The sequence below is a fragment of the Bos indicus genome, chromosome 2 (genome assembly GCF_029378745.1).
Source record: "Bos indicus isolate NIAB-ARS_2022 breed Sahiwal x Tharparkar chromosome 2, NIAB-ARS_B.indTharparkar_mat_pri_1.0, whole genome shotgun sequence".
NCBI lineage: Eukaryota > Metazoa > Chordata > Mammalia > Artiodactyla > Bovidae > Bos > Bos indicus.
The window spans coordinates 28,312,146-28,333,983 of NC_091761.1; the positions used below are offsets into that span (position 1 = coordinate 28,312,146).

The 21,838-nt window shown below is 41.9% G+C and overlaps 1 protein-coding gene across 3 annotated transcripts in view; it reads right to left on the bottom strand.

Annotated features, from left to right (window-relative positions):
* The window catches only part of B3GALT1 (beta-1,3-galactosyltransferase 1), a 619,500-nt gene that overhangs the window by 33,831 nt on the left and 563,831 nt on the right, over window positions 1-21,838 (bottom strand). For 2 of the 3 annotated variants that reach the window (XM_070799117.1, XM_070799119.1), the window contains 2 exons: window positions 18,966-19,096; window positions 1-18,347 (listed from right to left, as the gene is read on the bottom strand). The exon at window positions 1-18,347 is cut by the window's left edge and continues 24,887 nt beyond it. In XM_070799117.1, coding sequence (XP_070655218.1) covers window positions 10,190-11,374 — 1,185 coding nt within the window. In that variant the 5' untranslated portion in view covers window positions 11,375-18,347; window positions 18,966-19,096 and the 3' untranslated portion in view covers window positions 1-10,189. The remainder of the gene's footprint in view (window positions 18,348-18,965; window positions 19,097-21,838) is intronic. The other variant, XM_070799124.1, reaches the window with a different exon arrangement.

Sequence of the window (21,838 nt, forward strand, 5' to 3'; positions counted from 1 at the left end):
AGCACAACTGGGTGTTTGGTGTGCATTTTGGTTTTTTACTTTGTTTTGTAAAATTGCATCCCATCTCTAAATGGGACTTACCTTTTGAAAACTGAAGTATACACATTTAGAAAGTGTTGTGCTGTTAAAATGGAACCACTTAATGTTAATATAATTACAGAATAACTGATTCTAATAGACTGTTGCAGTGGGCATTTGGCATAGAATTTGGTTTTAGAGATCAGATATACCCACTCCATATTCTTGCCTGGAGAATCCTATAGACAGAGGAGCCTGGCGGGCTATAGTCCATAGGGCCACAAAGAGTCGGACACGACTGAAGTGACTTAGCATATGTGTGTTTTTTCATGTTTATGTAGTAGCAAATGCCTTTGTTTTAACAAATGAATCCTCTCATTTTTATAAAATTCCTTTCATTAACTATTTAGTGAGACTTGTATTTTTAAACATACAGTGGTCAAAAGGGAGACTTTTATAGCTCTGACTTTTGCAACACTGTCTTAACTTGTCTGTCCTATTTCCACTACACAGTAATGATGTTTAGTACCCTTGGTGACCAAGGGTAAGATGCTTCTATATCCCTTCCACCATAAACAAGCTCTAAACATTTATACAAACATTATAAATATTTTATAAATACTTTTTCTAATCCTCAAACTTTTAAGAGGCATTTCTAATTCCTTTTGGTTGAATCGTATAAAATTGCCAGGTACATAGCTTAAAAATGATTGAACATCAGCAGCTTCATATGGCTCAGTCCCACAGCTCATGATTCAAACTCAAGTCAGGAAGGATCTCAAGCTAGCCTTTCTTCCACTATGCCATGCTGCTGCCTTATTTATTTCTATTCCAGGTTGCTTCAAGCATGTAGTCTAATACATATTTCATATTCCATATAACATGTGGATGATAAACATTTGTTGACTGACTTTTCAAAAACAGATTTAGAGGAAGCATAGATCTATGTTTTACAACCATTCAGCAAAGTCTTAAGTCTCAGTTTTTAGCCACTGTAAAGCTGGTAATTATTAAGAACTATTAGATATGATCTCTTAAATCATTAATTATCTACTTTCTACATATGGTACAGTTTCCCAAAGTCCAAATAGCTATCACTAGTAATGGGCTCTTCATGAAGCAGGAGAAATCCTGCATCACTGATCTCTCCTCTTGTGTTTTCTTCTGCCAGCAAGGCTTAGCAATTTCACAGGTTTTACGAAATAACTGAGAAAGACTTAGATACTCTTCAAAATATCCTTCCCCTTTCTTTCTCACTCTATTAACATCTCCTTTCCACACTTTCATTTTCTTCCTTCTCTAACACTCTCTTTTTTCTAGAGATAATCCTTTAATTTTTTGGCCACAGGTGTTCAGCTCACATCCTTATATTGACCATTTTAAGAACAGATCTGCACATCTTAGAAGAACCCAAGTGGCTGTCATAGTGAATATGTCCGAAAGATGAATTTTGAGAGCAAATCATTGACTGCACAATTTATAGTGTAATTACATAGTAATTACTCAATTTGCTGTGAACACTGAATCCTCTCCATGGGTTTTAAACAGATGTCACAGCAGATGCACCACACTGAAAGGAGAATTTCTATTAACTGCAGCAGTAGTTGGGCAGATTATTTTCAATGGTGCTGCATTAAATTGGTAGCAGAGGGTACTGTTAGGAAGGAGGATTCAGACTTCAGACAGGAGAGGGACAGAAGCTGCCAAACATGAGAAAGTGTCTATGAGTAAGTGTGTCAAATATAGCAGCAGCATTTCAAAGGACTGATGGATACGTGGCTTTGGGATTAACAGTTATTGATAGTAGTGATGGAATTTTGGAGAGAACGTCTCAGTGTGCAAAATTATTTCTACCTATGTTACCTCATTTGATTATCACCAGAATCCAGGATGTAGGTACGGTGTCCTGGGGCTCAGAGGTCACCCAGGTTCTTACAAGGGATGTGAAATGGAACCCAAACCGGAGCACAGACTGCCTGACTCCCAAGCTACTTCTCTTAGCATCACACCACTGCTTCTTCAAGCGTATAGTTCAGTCAGTCAATCAACTGGACTGTGCACGTGTTTATAATCAAACTGGCTGACTTTTTGATTTGTGAATTTAAAGTCAAAGTGATTAAATCAGTTGTTTGTGAAAATACAGATTAAGAAGCCCTTGTTTATTTTTATATCAGTCTCTTGGTTTTGGTAGTATTTATTTTCAAACAGCTAGTTTGAAATCAATTCTTTGTGCAATACAGGAGATTGCCAGGCATCCATTCTTCTTTTCAACTGATTCCATAGTCATCCAGGAGAATCACCACTGGTAGCATCATCTTCAAATACTGTATGGAGAACAGTGCACTATCCTGATACTGATGCTTTTAAATTGTGGGCGAGTTTGAAATAAAAGAACGTACAAACTCCTCAGTGATAACATTTCACTGACAGATAGGATAAACTTGAATATGTCCCTGAGTTTCCTCTCTGACCAACACTTTTATGTTTTTTAAGCATGAACTGATCCCTGTTCCATCTCATTCCAGCTGAATATCTTTCCTCATTCAAATCCGGACAACAGAATGTTTGCTCAACAGCCTGCCCACTACTGACCCCCGCTCCCTGGTGTGTGAAAAGGTCTCATTAAGTTTCTTAGTAAGGCTCAGCATTCAGGAGGCGGCTCAGCATTCAGGAGGCGGCTCAAGGTGGGAGGGCTCCAGAGCATTTACTTTTCTGAGTCCTTGAAGGCATCTCCCTGGGGCAAGACTTCCAGACACAGGTGGTGACGGGTGACAGTGACAGGGAAATGATCTGATTGTCTGTCAATAGGACTCCCACACACATGTCAGCTCTGGGCTGGGAAAAGCTGCTGCTTCTCTTTCTCCTTCATAAAAAAAAATTGTCAGTGCTCTCCAGAGATCTCTTTCCCTTTTTCTCGCCTCCCAAAGACTCTGTGGCGCTTGCAGCCCCTTCTTCTGCCTCCTCCATTTTCTCACCGGAATGATGGCTGCCCCACCCTCACTGTGCTGTCTCCCAGCTCACCTCTCTCCCCACTCTCCTCTCTTCTGCTGGGGATTTATACCCACCTTTGGAACACTTTCCCTCCTAGGGATCCTCTTGCCAACATTTTCTGTCCTGTTCTCTCACCTTCCTCCTGAAACAAAGTAGGACCCTGTGGGGCTCCTGGCCACAGAGGCTTTTCTGCCCTCCTCCCCTGCTGTTTCTTGTCTATAGGGAATAGACTCCAGCCTCCATGACCTTCCATGAATCCCAAAGGAAGATTTAAAGAACTGCTGTTAATCAGAGAAGGGACAGGATGCTGAGACAAGGGAGGAGCAGCCAAGAAACAATACTGCAGCCTTGGGACAAGATCCTGGTTCCACCTCCAGTTCAGCTCAGTTCAGTCGCTCAGTCGTGTCTGACTCTTTGCGACCCCATGGACTGCAGCACGCCAGGCCTCCCTGTCCATCAACCAACTCCACCTCAAGGGATACACATAAAATACCCAACAAATGGAAGATGTTAGCATTCCAGAGAAGATCGAAATTTGGTAATCTCAAGAAGCTCATCAGGAGATCACCTGAGGCAAGATTAAAGGAACCAGAGCAGCTCCTAAAGAAACCACCTGAAGCTACAGAAACAGAAGATATTAAGAAGAGGTGGCAACAATACACAGAAGAACTATATAAAAAAGACCTTCACGACCCAGACAACCACGATGGTGTGATCACTCACCTAGAGCCAGACATCCTGGAATTCGAAGTCAAGTAGGCCTTATGAAGCATCACTATGAACAAAGCTAGTGGAGGTGATGGAATTCCAGTTGAGCTATTTCAAATCCTAAAAGATGATGCTGTGAAAGTGCTGCACTCAATATGCCAGCAAATTTGGAAAACTCAGCAGTGGCCACAGAACTGAAAAGGTAAGTTTTCATTCCAATCCCAAAGAAAGGCAATGCCAAGGAATGCTCAAACTACTGCACAATTGCACTCGTCTCACATGCTAGTAAAGTAACGCTTAAAATTCTCCAAGCCAGGTTTCAACAGTACGTGAACTGTGAACTTCCAGATGTTCAAGCTGGTTTTAGAAAAGGCAGAGGAAACCAGAGATCAAATTGTCAACATCCACTGGATGACTGAAAAAGCAAGAGAGTTCCAGAAAAACATCTACTTCTGCTTTACTGACTACGCCAAAGCCTTTGACTGTGTGCATCACAACAAACTGTGGAAAATTCTTCAAGAGATGAGAATACCACACCACCTTACCTGCTTCCTGAGAAATCTATATGCAGGTCAAAAAGCAACAGTTAGAACCTGACATGAAACAACAGACTGGTTCCAAATTGGGAAAGGAGTACATCAAGGCTGTATATTGTCACCCTGCTTATTTAAGTTCTATGCACAGTACATCATGAGAAATGCTGGCCTGCGTGAAGCATGAACTGGAATCAAGATTGCCAGGAGAAATATCAATAACCTCTGATATGCAGATGATACCACCCTTATGGCAGAAAGCGAAAAGGAACTTAAGAGCCTCTTGATGAAAGTGAAAGAGGAGAGTGAAAAAGTTGACTTAAAACTCAATATTGAGAAGACAAAGATGATGGCATCTGCTCCCATCACTTCATGGCAAATAGATGGGGAAACAATGGGAACAGTGAGAAACTTTATTTTTGGGGGGCTCCAAAATCATTGCAGATGGTGACTGCAGCCATGAAATTAAAAGACTCTTGCTCCTTGGAAGAAAAGTTATGACAAATCTAGACAATATATTAAAAAGCAGAGACATTACTTTGCTGACAAAGGTCCATCTAATCAAAGCTATGGTTTTTCCAGTAGTCATGTATGCATGTGAGAGTTGGACTGTGAAGAAAGCTGAGTGCCAAAGAATTGATGCTTTTGAACTGTGGTGTTGGAGAAGACTTTTGAGAGTCCCTTGGACTGCAAGGAGATCCAACCAGTCCATCCTTAAGGAAGTTAGTCCTGAATATTCATAGGAGGGACTGATGCTGAAGCTGAAAGTCCAATACTTTGGCCACCTGATATGAAGAATTGAGTCATTGGAAAAGACCCTGATACTGAGAAAGATAGAGGCAGGAGGAAAAGGGGACGACAGAGGATGAGATGGTTGGATGGCATCACCAACTCTATGGATATGAGTTTCAGTAAGCTCCAGGAGTTGGTGATGGACAGGGAAGCCTGGTGTGCTGCAGTCCATGGGGTCACAAAGAGTCTGACATGAATGAATGAATGAACTGAACTGAACAAAATAAAAGAGACTCAATAAAAGATGGTTATTGTCTTGCTGATTTTTAAGATACAAACTGACTCCAATAATTGAATTGAGTTCAACCCAGGGAGCAAAATCCAGTTTTGATAGAAGCAGCACTCTATTTTTGGTAAAAAAAGGTTCTTCATGTCATCATATACAGATTGTGGCAGTCATTTGTGAGGGATGTCACAGGAAATTTATAATAATAGTCACCAGGTGCTGAAATTTGGGGATGATGATTTTGGACAGGCAAGTGTAAATGTAAAGACTTGGATTTCAGTCCTAGCCATGTATTAAGTCTTAGAAACACTGTATAACCTCCATCAGTTCGTTTTGTAATCTGCAAGATGAAGATGCTATAGAACCCACTGTGCAGGGTTGTTCCTAGCTCAATTAAGATCATGTATGCAAAGCTCATGGCACAGGACTTAGCATGCAGTAAGCACTCAATGAAGGCTGCCCATTACCGGGGTTCCACTTTTCAAATTAGAGCAGATTCAAATGCATTCTTACAAAAATATTGATTTTACTCCCTTGCCGTCTGATTTACTTTCTTGCAAGGGGTGTGGGTCTGGATGGGAGTGGAGTCTAAGGGAGAACGGATACGTGTATATGTATGGCTGAGTCCCTTTTCAGTTCACCTAAAATCATTACAACATTGTTAGTCAGCTACACCCCAATTCAAAATAGAAAGTTTTTTTTTTTTTTAATGAAGAAAGAGGTGTGGCTGGACTACCTTGTTGGGAGTATGTGGTGCATGAGAGGTTCATCTCCTATGTGGACTGTGATAGGAAATATCTCAGGAACCACTGTGGTGGCTTTCACATCAACTATATGACCACTGCCTGTTACATTTCTGGCCATTGCCAATGCCTATAGACCACCTGGTTTACAGGGTGGTGTTCATTAATTTATAAGGCAGTTCGTCTTGTGGTAGACTTATTTCACTAGGGTCCAAGGGATACTTTGTGTTATTAGGAAAGACATGAAAAGCTATTTGTTAGATCTCAGGTAGCTTGTATTGGTGAAGGAGGATTTGTTGACCATTTCATGTTATAGGGTCTTTTTCAAATCCTGGAAGTAAATGGTTTACGCTAATTTATTTGTCTAACATCTATAGAGGAGTACTTTTTGGCTCTGGGCTGGGTGCCAGGGAGCCAGAGATATGCTGGACATGTCAGAGGCTGTGAGAAAGTAGGGGGCCTTGCACACAGCAAATCAATTTTGAGGTGACTGGGAAAGAAGTTCTTCATCATAAATGTAGCAGAGAGTTAAGAGTAAGCTACCCTAGGAGGGCAGGGGAAGGAGCATCCACTCTGGGCTGTGACACCTTTGCTGCCTGGAGAAGTCTTTTCTGTCCTCAGGGATCCCTTTGTGCTGTGTCTCCAGGGCTCAGTGAAATCCACCAGGAATACCTGTCACAAAGTCTCAGGATGGGGCAACTTTGTGATGTGGCCAGTCCTAACCCAACTTCCACCCTTGGGGACTTCTTTTTTCTCCCTTATTTTTTAACCTAGGAATTGTGTAATTTCCTGATTTCCATTCCAGTGTGTTCAGTGGCTAAGGCACAGCTTGAGAAGGACTCTGGTTACAGCGCATCCAGAGCCATCAACAAACACAGCATCAGCAAAGCCAACTCCTGCACAGCAGCCCTGCAGAGAAGAGGAAGGGTCAGGTCTGTGGCCAGAGAGAGGGCAGGGCGAGTGTTATTTGCACCGCACAAGCCTGGCTCCCTGCTCCTTAGCCCCGCTCTGTGTATGGGTGGGTGGGTAGGCATTGCCTGCTTCCTGTTGTTCTTCACTCTCACTGAAGTACCTTCTAGGCCAATCCAGCTAGCAGGTCAGGGGGCACTGAGAGGGCCTGGTCCAGGAGCACAGTGGCTGAGGAGCTTGTCAGATTCTCCACGGACTCTATGTCAGCCTTTAGGAGTGGAAGCACTGCATTGTGACTAAATGAACCGTCTCAGTTCCTGCTTCCTCAAAGAGTCATCTGTGCTAGTCCACGTACCTCACTCTGGCAGGTGAATGAGCAAACACCTACCTGCAGGACCATCCTGAGCAATGAATGAGAACACCCGTGAGGCACCGGGCCTGGGGAAGGTGTACACACTGCGCTGGTGTCTGAGCCTTGGCCTCTGTGCAGTTTATCACATTGGTGTCCCTGGGGCCTGGGGTTGTGCCTCTGAAGGTGAAGTGTGATGGTTATGGTGGGGAGGACACTTGGTAGACCATGGTACAAAACTGTGTGCTTTACTGCCCAATATTCCTGTGCACTACTGGCATCCCTGACTCTCACCCTATCCCTGAACTTCATCCTTTCTCTGGGCTCATTTAGTACCAGACCAGCACCTCATTCCTCACCTTTACCTCACTCCTGACAGGGCATCTCCTAATCCGTTTCCTTAAGGTTCTGTGAGGATTTGGGACTCAGAGACCTCCATAGGGGCAGAGAGAGGTGACAGCCACTCAGCTGAAGTGTAGGTACCCAGTGTCTCCTGGGTCTCCTCTCCTTCACCTCTGGCTCAGCTGCCTGCGGAGTTGTTCTGGAAGACATCCATCAGAAGCCAAAGGACACTGGCTCCTGCCCTTCCTATCAGTTCCTCTTCCTGGGGCTTGAGAGGCCTGAGGGGAAACCTTACTGGTTTTCAGGCATAAGCAGAGTGTGCCGTGAGCCCTGGAGGGCGGGGTGGTAGAGTGGAGAGAGTATGGGCCTGGGAGTTGAGGGACAACCCATTCCCAGCTGTGTGCCCAAGGCCATTCTACACAAGGCACGTAACTGAGACATGGAACCAGATGCAGATGGACCTGCAACTCTGCCCAGATTAAGAATGTTCAAAAAAGCCCATCTTGAGGAAAATTGCAGGGCCCCCATCTTTAAGTAAAAAGAAGCGCCTAAATTAATGCCTTAGCTTGCAGGACCGAAAGAGAAGGAATCATAGGGTAATAAACACTCGAGTTTAGCTCTGAGTTAGTCACGGTCCAAGATCTTTATCAGTATTTCATTTAAAAAGAAAAATAAAACAAACGCCAACCTCACAGTGAACACTGAATTGTTGTTTAGTTGCTCAGTCATGTCCAACTCTTTGCAACCCCATGGACGGTAGCCTACCAGGTACCTCTGTCCATGGGATTTTCCAGGCAAGAACATTGGAGTGGGTTATCATTTCCTTCTCCAGTGGATCCTTCCTGACCCATGGACTGGACTGAATCTACTGCATTGGCGTCGATTCTTTACTGATTCTTTACTGATAAGCCACTAAGGAAGCCCTGGATACTAAATTACAAGCTGGATAATACATCAAACAACTTAGCAATGTCTACAGAGGTTAGAGAGTGGATCCAAGTGCTACTGCACAGACCCTCTGCACAAGCCCAGGGCAAAGACAGAGGAGCAAATGCACAGTCAGCATTTCTCCAGTTGATATAGGTCAAGGGCACTGTACTTCCTGAACTACTGCCCCGAGTCAGGCAAAGAAAAGGGGTAGACTGTCATTCAGAAGCAGAAATGAAAAGGATGTCCCAAGGGAAAAATTATTATGGTGTACTCTGAATATGATGACATAGAATTAACAAGAGACTTGTCTTCTACTGGCAGCCTGTCTCTAGAAAACTACTTTGACTCATAGAAGAGACAAAAAATAGAACGCAAACCTTAAAATTAATACTTATTTATGAGCTTCCCTGGTGGCTCAGTGGTAAAGAATCTGCCTGCCAATGCAGGAGATACAGGTTCGATCCCTGATGTGGGAAGATCCTACATGATGTGGACAGACTAAGCCTGTGAGCCACAACTATTGAGCCTGTGCTCTAGAGCCCGGGAGCCACAACTCCCGAGGCCCATGTGCCCTAGAGCCCTTGCTCTGCAATAAGAGAAGTCACTGCAGTGAGAAGCCTGTGCACCGCAACCAGAGAGTAACCTGCACTTGCTGAAACAGAGGAAAGCCTGCGCAGCAAGGAAGACCCAGAACAGCCAAAAACAATTAATTATTTAAAAAATTAATATTTAAAGCAAGGAGATGAAGGATTTGGGAAAATATTTTAAGGGTCCCAGGCATGAGTAGGCACAAGGTCTGGAGGAGAGTGAACACCAGGGGAACCCCAGGTGTGAGTAACAAGAAGGGCCCTGCTGTCCTTTCTCCTCCCCCTTGATCTTTCCCTCCCGTGGCCTTCCCATCTGCCATCTTCAATTTCCCCAACTCCTTCCTAGCTTCCAGGGGCCTCCTCAGTCCTGCCTCAATCAAATGAAGACAACCTCCCATTAGAACCTGAGTAGTTTATCTGAGAAGGAATCTACCTTAAGCTAATGGGGGCTGATACTGACAGTGCTTTTGGTAACATTTACATTTCAACAGGAAGTTCCTTAGGGTCTTATCTGAAAAGAGTGAGTTAGTTCAGTTCAGTTCAGTCCCTCAGTCCTGTCCGACTCTTTGTGACCCCATGAATCGCAGCACGCCAGGCCTCCCTGTCCATCACCAACTCCCAGAGTTCACTCAAACTCATGTCCATCGAGTCGGTGATGCCATCCAGCCATCTCATCCTCTGTCGTCTCCTTCTCCTCCTGCCCCCAATCCCTCCCAGCATCAGAGGCTTTTCCAATGAGTCAACTCTTCGCATGAGGTGGCCAAAGTACTGGAGTTTCAGCTTCAGCATCAGTCCTTCCAATGAACACCCAGGACTGATCTCCTTTAGAATGGACTGGTTGGATCTCTTTGCAGTCCAAGGGACTCTCAAGAGTCTTCTCCAACACCACAGTTCAAAAAAATCAATTCTTCAGCACTCAGCTTTCTTCACAGTCCAACTCTCACATCCATACATGACCACTGGAAAAACCATAGCCTTGACTATACGGACCTTTGTTGGCAAAGTAATGTCTCTGCTTTTGAATATGCTATGTAGGTTGGTCATAACTTCCCTTCCAAGGACTAAGCGTCTTTTAATTTCATGGCTGCAATCACCATCTGCGGTGATTTTGGAGCCCCAAAAAAGTCTGATACTGTTTCCCCATCTATTTCCCATGAAGTGATGGGACCAGATGCCATGATCTTCGTTTTTTGAATGTTGAGCTTTAAGCCCACTTTTTCACTCTCCACTTTCACTTTCATCAAGAGGCTTTTAAATTCCTCTTCACTTTCTGCCATAAGGGTGGTGTCATCTGCATATCTGAGGTTATTGATATTTCTCCCAGCAATTTTGATTCCAGCTTGTGCTTCTTCCAGCACAGCGTTTCTCATGATGTACTCTGCATATAAGTTAAATAAGCAGGATGACAATATATAGCCTTGACATACTCCTTTTCCTATTTGGAACCAGTCTGTTGTTCCATGTCCAGTTCTAACTATTGCTTCCTGACCTGCATATATGTTTCTCAAGAGGCAGGTCAGGTGGTCTGGTATTCCCATCTCTTTCAGAATTTTCCACAGTTTATTGTGATCCACACAGTCAAAGGCTTTGGCATAGTCAATAAAGCAGAAGTAGATGTTTTTCTGGAACTCTCTTCCTTTTTCAATGATCCAGCAGATGTTGGCAATTTGATCTCTGGTTCCTCTGCCTTTTCTAAAACCAGCTTGAACATCTGGAAGTTCATGGTTCACGTATTGCTGAAGCCTGGCTTGGAGAATTTTGAGCATTACTTTACTAGCGTGTGAGATGAGTGCAATTGTGCAGTAGTTTGAGCATTCTTTGGCATTGCCTTTCTTTGGGATTGGGATGAAAACTGACCTTTTCCAGTCCTGTGGCCACTGCTGAGTTTTCCAAATTTGCTGGTATATTGAGCACAGCACTTTCACAGCATCATCTTTCAGGATTTGAAAGAGCTCAACTGGAATTCCATCACCTCCACTAGCTCTGTTCATAGTGATGCTTTCTAAGGCCCACTTGACTTCACATTCCAGGATGTCTGGCTCTAGGTGAGTGATCACACCATTGTGATTATCTGGGTCATGAAGATCTTTTTTGTATAGTTCTTCTGTGTATTCTTGCCACCTCTTCTTAATATCTTCTACTTCTGTTAGGTCCATACCATTTCTGTCCTTTATCAAGCCCATCTTTGCATGAAATGTTCCCTTGGTATCTCTAATTTTCTTGAAGAGATCTCTAGTGTTTCCCATTCTGTAGTTTTCCTCTATTTCTTTGCATTCATCGCTGAGGAAGGCTTTCTTATCTCTCCTTGCTATACTTTGGAACTCTGCATTCAGATGCTTATATCTTTCTTTTTCTACTTTGCTTTTTGCTTCTCTTTTTTTCACAGCTATTTGTAAGGCTTCTTCAGACAGCCATTTTGCTTTTTTGCATTTCTATTCCATGGGGATGGTCCAAAGAGTAAAGGGGATGCTTATTTCACAAGTTCACATGCCATTCAAATGCCTGGTATTTTCACAGGGAGGAGAAAGCATGGTTAAGTTCCAGATTTCCTCAAAGCACTGCAGGGGGACTGCTGCCTCTTCCCGCTGTAGATCAGGCCCTCATCTAAGATGAGGTCATGTATTTCTATTGCCTTCCTTGACACTGTTGTCTGCTCATGATGCTTTCTGTCACTTTGTGGGGAAAAGACCAGGTCTGCCTTAAACATAAGAGCAAATGTTTATCTAGCTCTCACCATGTTCAATCAGTTTTTTAATGCCTTTATGTTTATTACCTGATCTAGTTTTTACAATCAACACAGGTGGGTTATTCTGTGCCCATTTTAAAGATGAGGCATTGAGTGATTTGCCTAAGGTCTCAGGGTAAGTGAAAGGCAAAGTTAGGTTTCAAACTCAGCTGTCTGGCCCCTGGGCTCAGACTCTAAACCATGATGTAGATTGTATTCCCAGCAACTAGTATAAAGCCTGGGAATCAATCACTATTTCTGCTTGTCTTTGTATATCCCTATGATGATTAATTTTATGGTTCAACTTGGTTGGACTGTGGTGCCAGATACTTGGTGAAACATTATTCTGGACGTTCCCATGAGGGCATTTGGATGTGATTTACATTTAAATCAGTGGACTTTGAGTAAAACAGAATGTTGGCCACAACAGGGGTGTTGGGAGGTGGGGGTGGGGGAGAGGTTCATTCAATTTGATGAAGTCCTGAACAGAATAAAAGGCTGATCTTCCTGAAGCCAGAGGGAATTCTCCAGCACTGCTTTTGGACTTCATCTGCACTGTTGACTGATCCTGGTTTTCCTGACTTTTCAGACTCAAACTGCAAATCTTTCTTGAGTTTCCATCCTGCTGGCCTCCTCTATCAGATTTTTGGACTTATAAAGCTTCCACAATCACTTAAGCCAATACCTAATAATGCTTTTCTAATACATACACATCTCTGCTTAATTTGATAACTAGTTCCTTCAGGCTAGGTCCCAGGCCCTCTTTTATTCTCAGTTTAAGTTTTGCCCATTCTTTAAGCAAGTTCTCTACTCCTTGGTCTCAGTTCAGTTCAGTTCAGTCACTCAGTCACGTCTGACTCTTTGTGACCCCATGAACCACAGCACACCAGGCCTCCCTGTCCATCACTAACTCCCAGAGTCCACCCAAACCCATGTCCATTGAGTTGGTGATGTCATCCAGCCATCTCATCCTCTGTCATCCCCTTCTCCTCCTGCCCCCAATCCCTCCCCTCATCAGGGTCTTTTCAAATGAGTCAGCTCTTTGCATCAGGTGGCCAAAGTATTGGAGTTTCAGTGTGGTCTCAGTTGCTATCTATATTTATTCCAATAACTTTTATATTCACACTCTAGCTCAGATGTATCCATGGAGCTCCAGACCAATATACCCAACTGTGTTGCTGCTACTGCTGCTAAGTCACTTCAGTCGTGTCCGACTCTATGCAACCCCATAGACGGCGGCCCACCAGGCTCCCCCGTCCCTGGAATTCTCCAGGCAAGAACACTGGAGTGGATTGCCATTTCCTTCTCCAATGCATGAAAGTGAAAAGTGAAGTCACTCAGTCGTGTCCGACTCTGTGCGATCCCTTAGATGGCAGCCTACCAGGCTCTCCCATCCATGGGATTCTCCAGGCAAGAACACTGGAGTGGGGTGCCATTGCCTTCTCCATCCAACTGTGTATTTGACCTATTTTCTTGGCTATCTGGGCGGCACCTGAATGCAGCATGGACAAAGGTAAATTCATACCCTAGCAAGGCTCATTCTCTTTTAGGGTTCCCTATTTCTATGAAATGTGCTTGTAGATACCCAAAACAACAGGAGCCATTGTTAACAGCTCTCTTCCTTTCATTTCTGTATTTAATCATCACCGTGTCCTGCCAATGTCACTTCAGACATTTCTCATATTTTATGACTTCTCTCCATCTCCACTACCACCACCATATCCAAACTTACAGGTATTTCTTATCTTGACTCTCCTATGGTAACTTTTTAAGTGGTTTGCCTATGCATTCCAGCCATAGTGATTTTTCTAAAAAAAAAACAAAGATGATCATATTCGTTGCCACTACGTGTTTGAGACCATTCAGTGACTTTCTCTTGCACTAGGAAGAAGGCCAAATTCTTAGCATGGCTACATGGCAGTCCCAAGGCTCTGCATGGTCTCATCCTGCCGCATTTTCCTCCTTGATCTCTCTACTCCTCTATTCTTACTTTCTCAGTTCCCAAAAAATGCTTCCTCATATCACTGGTCCTTTGCATATACTGTTTGTTTGTTTGTTTTAATGTGGGACATTATTCCCAATCCCTCAACTCTCATATCAGAAGTCACTACAAAGGGGAAATTATATTCCACGTAGTCTCTTTCAGGCAGATTTTTTGTTGTTGTTGTACAATCTCATGAAATTAATTTAAATTAATAAGAATAATAATAGCTAGGATTTACTGAGTGCTGATCAAGTTCCAAGTGTGAAGCACAGTGCTAAAAATTTTATAATCATTATATTTAGATCATTATCTCATTAAAAATACAACACAATTGTGAAGTAGATAATATTATTCTTTACTTTTATAGATGAAGAACCTGAAAACCTGGGTGAGAAGCTGAATGTACCTTTGGTAGTCTGATGACTTGCTGGATAGGTGGAGTATATATTTGGAGTGAGCTGGGACTAGATCTGTGATTGATCAGTACTGTTATCGGACTGCCTGGCATGTAGAATATGTCCAATATCTACTTGCTGATTGAAAGAATGATGAATTTTTGAATGAGTAATGAACTAGGACACATTTTAATATGGAAACTAACTGGGTATCCCTTTCATTCTCTACCCTAAGTTAGTTGCCTATGAGATTATTTTCAAAATTCTAGTCGGTTGCTTGCCAATGAGAAAATGGCATTCCCAATACTAGATATGATTTAGAGACCCTCCATTCTTCATTTTGATGACCATCTGCTTCATTTCCAAATAAGACTCCCAGTAAGGGGTGATTTTTTGGTTGTTGTTGTTCCCATCATTTGGGGGCTTCTGAAATAGAGGGAGTCACAAAGATATGCACAAACGTGCACACACTGTATTAGGTATGTCCACACCAGCTGCTATAACAAACTCTAAATTTCCAGCCTTAACACAATAGGTGGTTATTTCTTGTTCAACCTAGTGACGCTATTTCTGTTTGGCCAGCTTTCTACCTAGTGATCTAGGAGCTCTTACTCGCTCCATCCTTGAGGGCATAAGACTTTTCTCATGCAGATGTAAACAGGGGAGGGCAGGCATGGAGCAACCTACCTCCTAAAAATTCTGGCCCCAAAAGGAAACATGTCACTTCATTTGTTTTCCATTGTGAGAAATTCATCATCTGATCACACCCAACTCTAAGGTAGGCAAGGACATACTGCTGAGTTATATGCCCAAGAAAAAGAGAGGAAATATATGTGAGTAAGTTACCAGCCATCTCTGCCCTATTTCTATCCCTATAATACAAAACAGAGAGATTCTATAGGATTAGTATCCTAGAGTATGGAAGACGAAGCTTAATTTTAATGATGGATATCTGGAAAGACCTGCAAAGAAGGGGATTTTGGGTAGATCTTGAAGAAGAGGTAACTTTTTAATAGAAGGAGATCCTAACAGGCATAACTGACTCTGGTACCAAAAATGATGAGGTTTGAAGTCAGGAGGGAGTAGGCAATGAGAAAAAATCTCAGAGTCAAGTAGAAATTATTTTAATAATCTCTTTTTCCTGAACTCCTCTATAACTAATTAAATAAGAAACAGAATTACCCCCTCCACCACAAGTATCTTAGTCCCTAATGTGAAGATATGAAATAATTAGAGGGTGTGCTGTGTAAGAATTTTAATGTCATGGAAAACTTCTATTTTCAAGACGGCACTAATTATACAGGATAAGGTGAAACAAAGGGAAGATGTACGATTAGCGGAGCACAGCTTATTACAACCATCTCTGTTTAGATATGTAAACATAAGAAATAAACCAAGGCTCTTCCAGATATGTAATAAGTTGAGAGTGATCTGTATTTATCTTTTAGAGGACAACTCTGGAGATTACAGAAATGCAGGACATGGCCATTTTATATTTAACCATGGTGATGGTATAGGGAGACTTTTGCATTCTAGACTTTTCCTCTCTAGTGGCAGAGATAAATAGAAGGGCCTTGGGAGGGAGAAGACTGTCCCTTCTTTGGTCTGCCAGTCACTGGCTGGGTGATCACAACCTTTCTAGGTTACTTCCTCCACGGTATGGGGATAGTAATACTATATATGAAAGCAATCGGCACTGAGATTGGACTATATTAAGGACCCTGTTTTTATTCTAGATCCATTTCCCTTCCCTCCTCTGATTTTTTCTTAAGCAGGATTTCATTCACCTCAATAAAAAATCCTTAAGACTGTAAGGACTGTATAAGAATGACTGTAATATAAGATGGATGTACTTCCTCTAAATCGACCAAACTTCAATAAAGGCAGTTATAATGTCAGTGGCTCTATCTGAGCAGTGTCAAGGATAAAGAAATACCTTAGTTGTCAAACCCCAGGAGGGTTGACTCAGCTCGTCTTTTCTTCCAAGGAAGATAAACTGCATCTCATGCAATTTGCTTTTTGCTAAGGGGTTCTCGTTTTGGTTTCAAACAAGCTCTTCAGTGCAAAAGACAATCTCTCCTACATATACATTAAATGGGCTATGACGAGGCACCTGAAAATGTGGGCTTTTCCCTAGATTCTGTTGCTGGAATATTAGAAATGGATATGAAAACTGAGACCTTAAAAACTGTACGATATTACACATTATTCAAATGCAGAGTGCTGTGGGCTGCCCATCCCAAGTCACAGCTCAGTTTTGAATGGCCTACACACCCAAGTGCATCTCAGCACTGACTGAAAGGGTAGAGGCCCTCAGCTTCAGGGACTGCATTAGGACTGTACTATCATATCAATCACCCACATGCCAAGTTCTTGATAAAAATGATCATAATCCAGAAGTGAGAGATAAAGTATGAGAGTTTGATTTGTGTAAGCAAATCAAAAGCATTTAGACTCAAGCTACTTGATCTATCTTAAAGCCTTGCCAGGGATATAAATACAAGAACAGCCTTAGAACCAGAACAGGCAAGAGTTGAGAGAGTAGAAACTAAAGATTATTTGCTATTTTTTCCTATTTACTCTAATCCAGCCATACTGGCTTTCATTCAATTCTGTGAACCAGCCAAGTTCAAGGCCTTCTGTCTTAAAGCATCTGTAAATCATCCCTCTGGCTCTTCAGAGATGCCATTTGTAATAGGCAGGATTGTTTTCCTTAAGCTGTGCTAACAAACGGCTTCCACATCTCAGTGGCTTAAGACAATACAGTCAGTTGTTTCCTCACGCTACATGCTACACGGCCAGTGTGAGTTGGTTGAAGGACCTCTGTTCCTTGAAGTCACACAAGATCCAGGCTAAGGGAGCAACCACATCTTGGAACACAACACTTATTAGACTGCCTCAGGGAAAGGGGTCTACAGAAGCAACACTTAGATGCTCCGATATGGAAGTGACACATATTTCTGTGCACAACTGATGAGCCAGACCAGATCCCATGGTCCACGGAACCGCGGGCAGACTAAGGCGATGCAGTCCTATCGTGTGCCTGGAGAGGGAGGGGAACCGCTCTCTTGACTTACACCCTCTGTGACCACTCCATGAAGCAGTTTCTCACTCTCCACTGCCTTAGCATCCCTTTTGTTGTCCATAATGCTTTCCCCAATTTGTAACTGTATTATTTATTTACTTTCTGTTTTAGTTTTAGATGTTTTACCTCCATTGAACTATAAGATCTCTAAGAGGGGGACTTCCCTGGCGGCCCAGTGGTGGACTCCGTGCTCCCAATGCAGGGGGCCTGGGTTTGATCCCTGGTCAGGAAACTAGATCCCACATGCCACAAAAAAGAGTTTGAATGCTGCAACTAAAGATGTCACAATGCCATAACTAAGACTGGCACAGATGAGTAAATGAATGAATAAATACATCATACATCCCTACATCCCTAAGGGGAAGGACCATGTCAACAGGCTAATTCCATGAAACAGTTTCAAAAACAGTTAATCAACCTAATATATTTAAATACTGAATCTAACATTTGTCTTCAACTAGGAGAATCCTTGTGATACCGTCACGTCTCTGTTGCCATCCTTTGTGGCTGTGGACTATCACCTCTCCATCACCCCTTATCACGGGATACTCCCTCTGTACAATGGTGGGTGGGGGCCAAGACAAAGACAAACGGGGTGTTCTTTCAAATGCTGTTAGCGATTGGAAAACTCTCAGCTAAATCCTTACAGGAATCTTCAAAAGTGGCGAAAACCAGCACATTCAGTACACACTGCTGTAAACTTTGTAAATACTGAAAAGAAGAAAGGAATGTGGTGAATGTGCACTGTGTTGAATTTACTTTCGGCAAATTATCTCGTAGAGAATTAGTTCAGAGCTGTCACCTTGCCCTCCGCTCACAGTTGTGCTTCGCTGTCAAACTCAATCAGTATTTAAAAGGCATTTCGAAATAACTCTTCACTTCAGGTGCCAGGAAACAGTTTGTTTAGAGAGATTAAGTTACCGGCCCACATCATAGAGGTGATGGTGGGAAAGGTAAAATTATGGTTCAAGTTACCTCTTGCCAGTGTGGTGCTGTGGTCCTTCTTTTTCTGAGTCATACTCCAGGAAGGCTGCAATCATTTTTATAAACTTAGCATGTTATTTACCACAAAAAGTTAGTGTATAAAGAAATATTCTGAGCATTTATCTTTGCTTTTTATCATTTTAAATAAAAACATTGTTATGATTACCTATTTTAGACACTTTTTATAACTATACCATCATTTTCTATATGAAATTCTATTATTGTCAAGCGAAATGAGAAATAATTGAAGTACAATTGCCTGTGGGACAAGGTTACCTCAGCAAAGAAAATTTAAGAATCAGTTAGCTATGACCTTGGAGAAATGGATTTTTAAATAGGCATTGTCTCAGGTCACCTAAGGCATCTCTTTATAGTTCCCTACAATTTCATCTTAAAAAAGGCCATCACTAAAATCAGTCAAAGGTTTCATAGACACTTGTGAATATGAACTTTTAAAAAAGGATACTTTTTTGAGCTATCAATTTTTTCCTCCTGCAGATATTTATGGCAAGGTTATTTTACAAACCATAATAGGTAAACATTAATAAAAAAATGAAATTTTTTCTGTACCCATTAGTTCTTAGATGTTGATTTCTGATTGTACAGAATTGCTATTATTTTTCCACAGTGATGGGCTACCTAACTGAGCAGTGTATCCTCCTACCTGTTGGACCAACCTTGCTGTGTTCTCCTTACTCCAAGTGCAGGGCACACAGGATAGTCTCAGCCCGTCTGATGAGGAGATCTGCAGTGGCTCATGCCAGGAGAAGCTGCTGCTTAGCAAACTGAAGTCACCTAGGTGGATAAGAAGAAGAAAGAACACTTTAGGAACACTGGAAATTAATCAGGCTCAGGGGAATGAAGGCAGAGTGCTATCATATAAAAAGAAAACTTTATATTTAGGCTATAAATACAGTACATAGAAAGGCAAGTAAGTAAGCACTGAATAGATGTTGATCAAATAAAAAATAATAATAAACAAATGATCAAATAAACATCAGAGCTGGTCTTTGGATTGCAAACCTATATGCCTACAAGACCAGACTGGTAGGGTAAGTGAGGGAGCAGACTGGGTTTGAGACATCAGGGAGAGGTGGAGCCATGCTCAGCTGGTGAACACACATCCCATCTGAGGCCACAGCCATGGCTCAGGTCTGCCTGGTATCTTCCATTGATGCCATAAGGAAAACTAGGCTCAATAATGCCATGACTTCAGGTTCTCAAGGGAAGACAGAAACACAGAGTTTTATGTGAAACCTTTGGAGTTTATATTTTAAAATTCAATTAAACAAAACAAAACTTTGTGCAGTTCAAAGAAGGCTAAAGCCAAAGCCCACAGGAAGCTTAGGATTAGCTCCTGAGTAGCCATGAGATCTAAGATGTAAGGCAACATCTTTAATTTCCAATGATGAAGAAGGATCCAGAGGGTTGAAGCCACTGTGCAATGACATTCAGCTAATTAGTGGCAGAGCTGGGCTTTCTAGGTATGAGTATTCTCCCTTTTATTTATGACTCATGACCACTCTAAGACTGGCTGAATCTGATCAGACTTTTTTACATAACAGACTAGGAGCCAACTAGAAGTTGCCTTTAGGGTATCTGACCCTTGGGTCTCAATCTGTATTTCTATAAACCTTCATAATGAGAGGTACAATTTTCTCTCCTCACCATTCACATTATGGAAGGATTTCTGGGTAAAGTCAAGTGACTAAAATACAGTGGTCCCTCAGTGTAGCCGGATGTGAAGAGTGGGAGAGAGTTATGGGCACAGGCACCACTGGGTCCCATTGGATCCATCTACTGGTTCCAGTTTCTGCTAAAAGCCACTGTTTATATGATACGTGGTATTGTGTGATGGTTAAGAGCAAGAGATGGGTTTAAATATGGACTTAGCTGCTTATTGTGATATAAGCTCTCAAAGTTCCATGTGTAAAAACAGTGATAACAACAGTACCTGAATCATAGAATTGTACTGAGGTTTAAATGAAGCAGTGCATAGAAAGTGCTTAGAATGGTACTGAGATAAGGTACATACTCAGTAAATGTTTGCTACGATTTGTATTTAATGTCAGTATTTACTGAATGCCTACTGTATGTTAATTTACTTCCGTTTATTATCTGTAATCATCACCCCAACTCTCTGTTTCATGTTGTCACCTTTTCAAAAAGGAAAATCAGGACTTAGGGAGAGTCAGCTTCTTGTGTAATGACACCCGGGTAGGAGTGGAGCCAAGTGTTTGAACGTAGGTCTACTGAGCCTAGCTACTTTTTAATGCACTACTCTAGTGCCTTCTCCGGAGAAGGCAATGGCACCCCACTCCAGTACTCTTGCCTGGAGAATCCCATGGATGGAGGAGCCTGGAAGGCTGCAGTCCATGGGGTCACTGAGGGTCAGACACGACTGAGCGACTTCACTTTCACTTTTCACTTTCATGCATTGGAGAAGGAAATGGCACCCCACTCCAGTGTTCTTGCCTGGAGAATCCCAGGGACGGGGGAGCCTGGTGGGCTGCCGTCTGTGGGGTCACACAGAGTCGGACACGACTGAAGTGACTTAGCAGCAGCAGTACCAGTAGTGCCTTCTCAGTGTTCCATTGAAGATACTATTCAGATCTTTAAAGAACAGATAACTAACTCTGCTCAAACATCAAATACTTATCAAGTCAGGTACCAAAGCAAAGGAGTCTCAAAGCAAACAATGAAAACACTGCAATGTGTAGTAACTTGCTGCCTTATGTGAAAATGTATAGTTCTAGATTAGAAGCGTTCCACATGACTATGAATAAGACATGAGACCATGTGGTCCATTTTCAGCCTGCACCAGCCCTCATTTTTATCCTTTAAAATGTTAGGGCTCTTAATAGATTATATGCTTATTATTGATAAATCTAGTTCCATGGAGGTAGCTTTTAGGAAACACATATTGAATGTCAACATAGGGAAAATAAGACCTGGAAGATTTCATTCTAGCCCATTAAAAAAAATCCTTGCTTCTACAGATTTTTTTTTTATACATAGTGCAATAAGATATAAACATTTATTAAAGTATATGGAGCATTAATATGAAGCATCTTATATAAAATATTGAGTGAAGAAAAGGAAGGAAGCAAGAAATATAGGGAACAAGCAGCTACCGACTGCTAACATGTGCCAGATCCTATACCAGGTTATTTATATATTAGTATTTAATGAACACAAATTAATAAAGGTAGGGCCAAAATACATGTGAAAAATGTATATACAGCCAATTCAACTTTTTAGGGTCAGATATTTCAATTTAAACCTTAAGTCTTACTTAGATATAACTCTTTCTAATTTTTTTTTAACAAAAAATGTTTTAAAAATAATTTTAGCCAAACAAGGACAGGAAAGGAGGGTATCTTTTAAATTAAAATCAGTTCTGGGAAAATAAAAGCTAGGAAACACACAGAGACAAATTTTCTCTGCTTTCAGAAAAAGTTAACATTATCCTAAGAGTTGACATCTATTCTCAGCAATAATACAGAAAATAGAAATGCATTACACAAAGTCAGATGA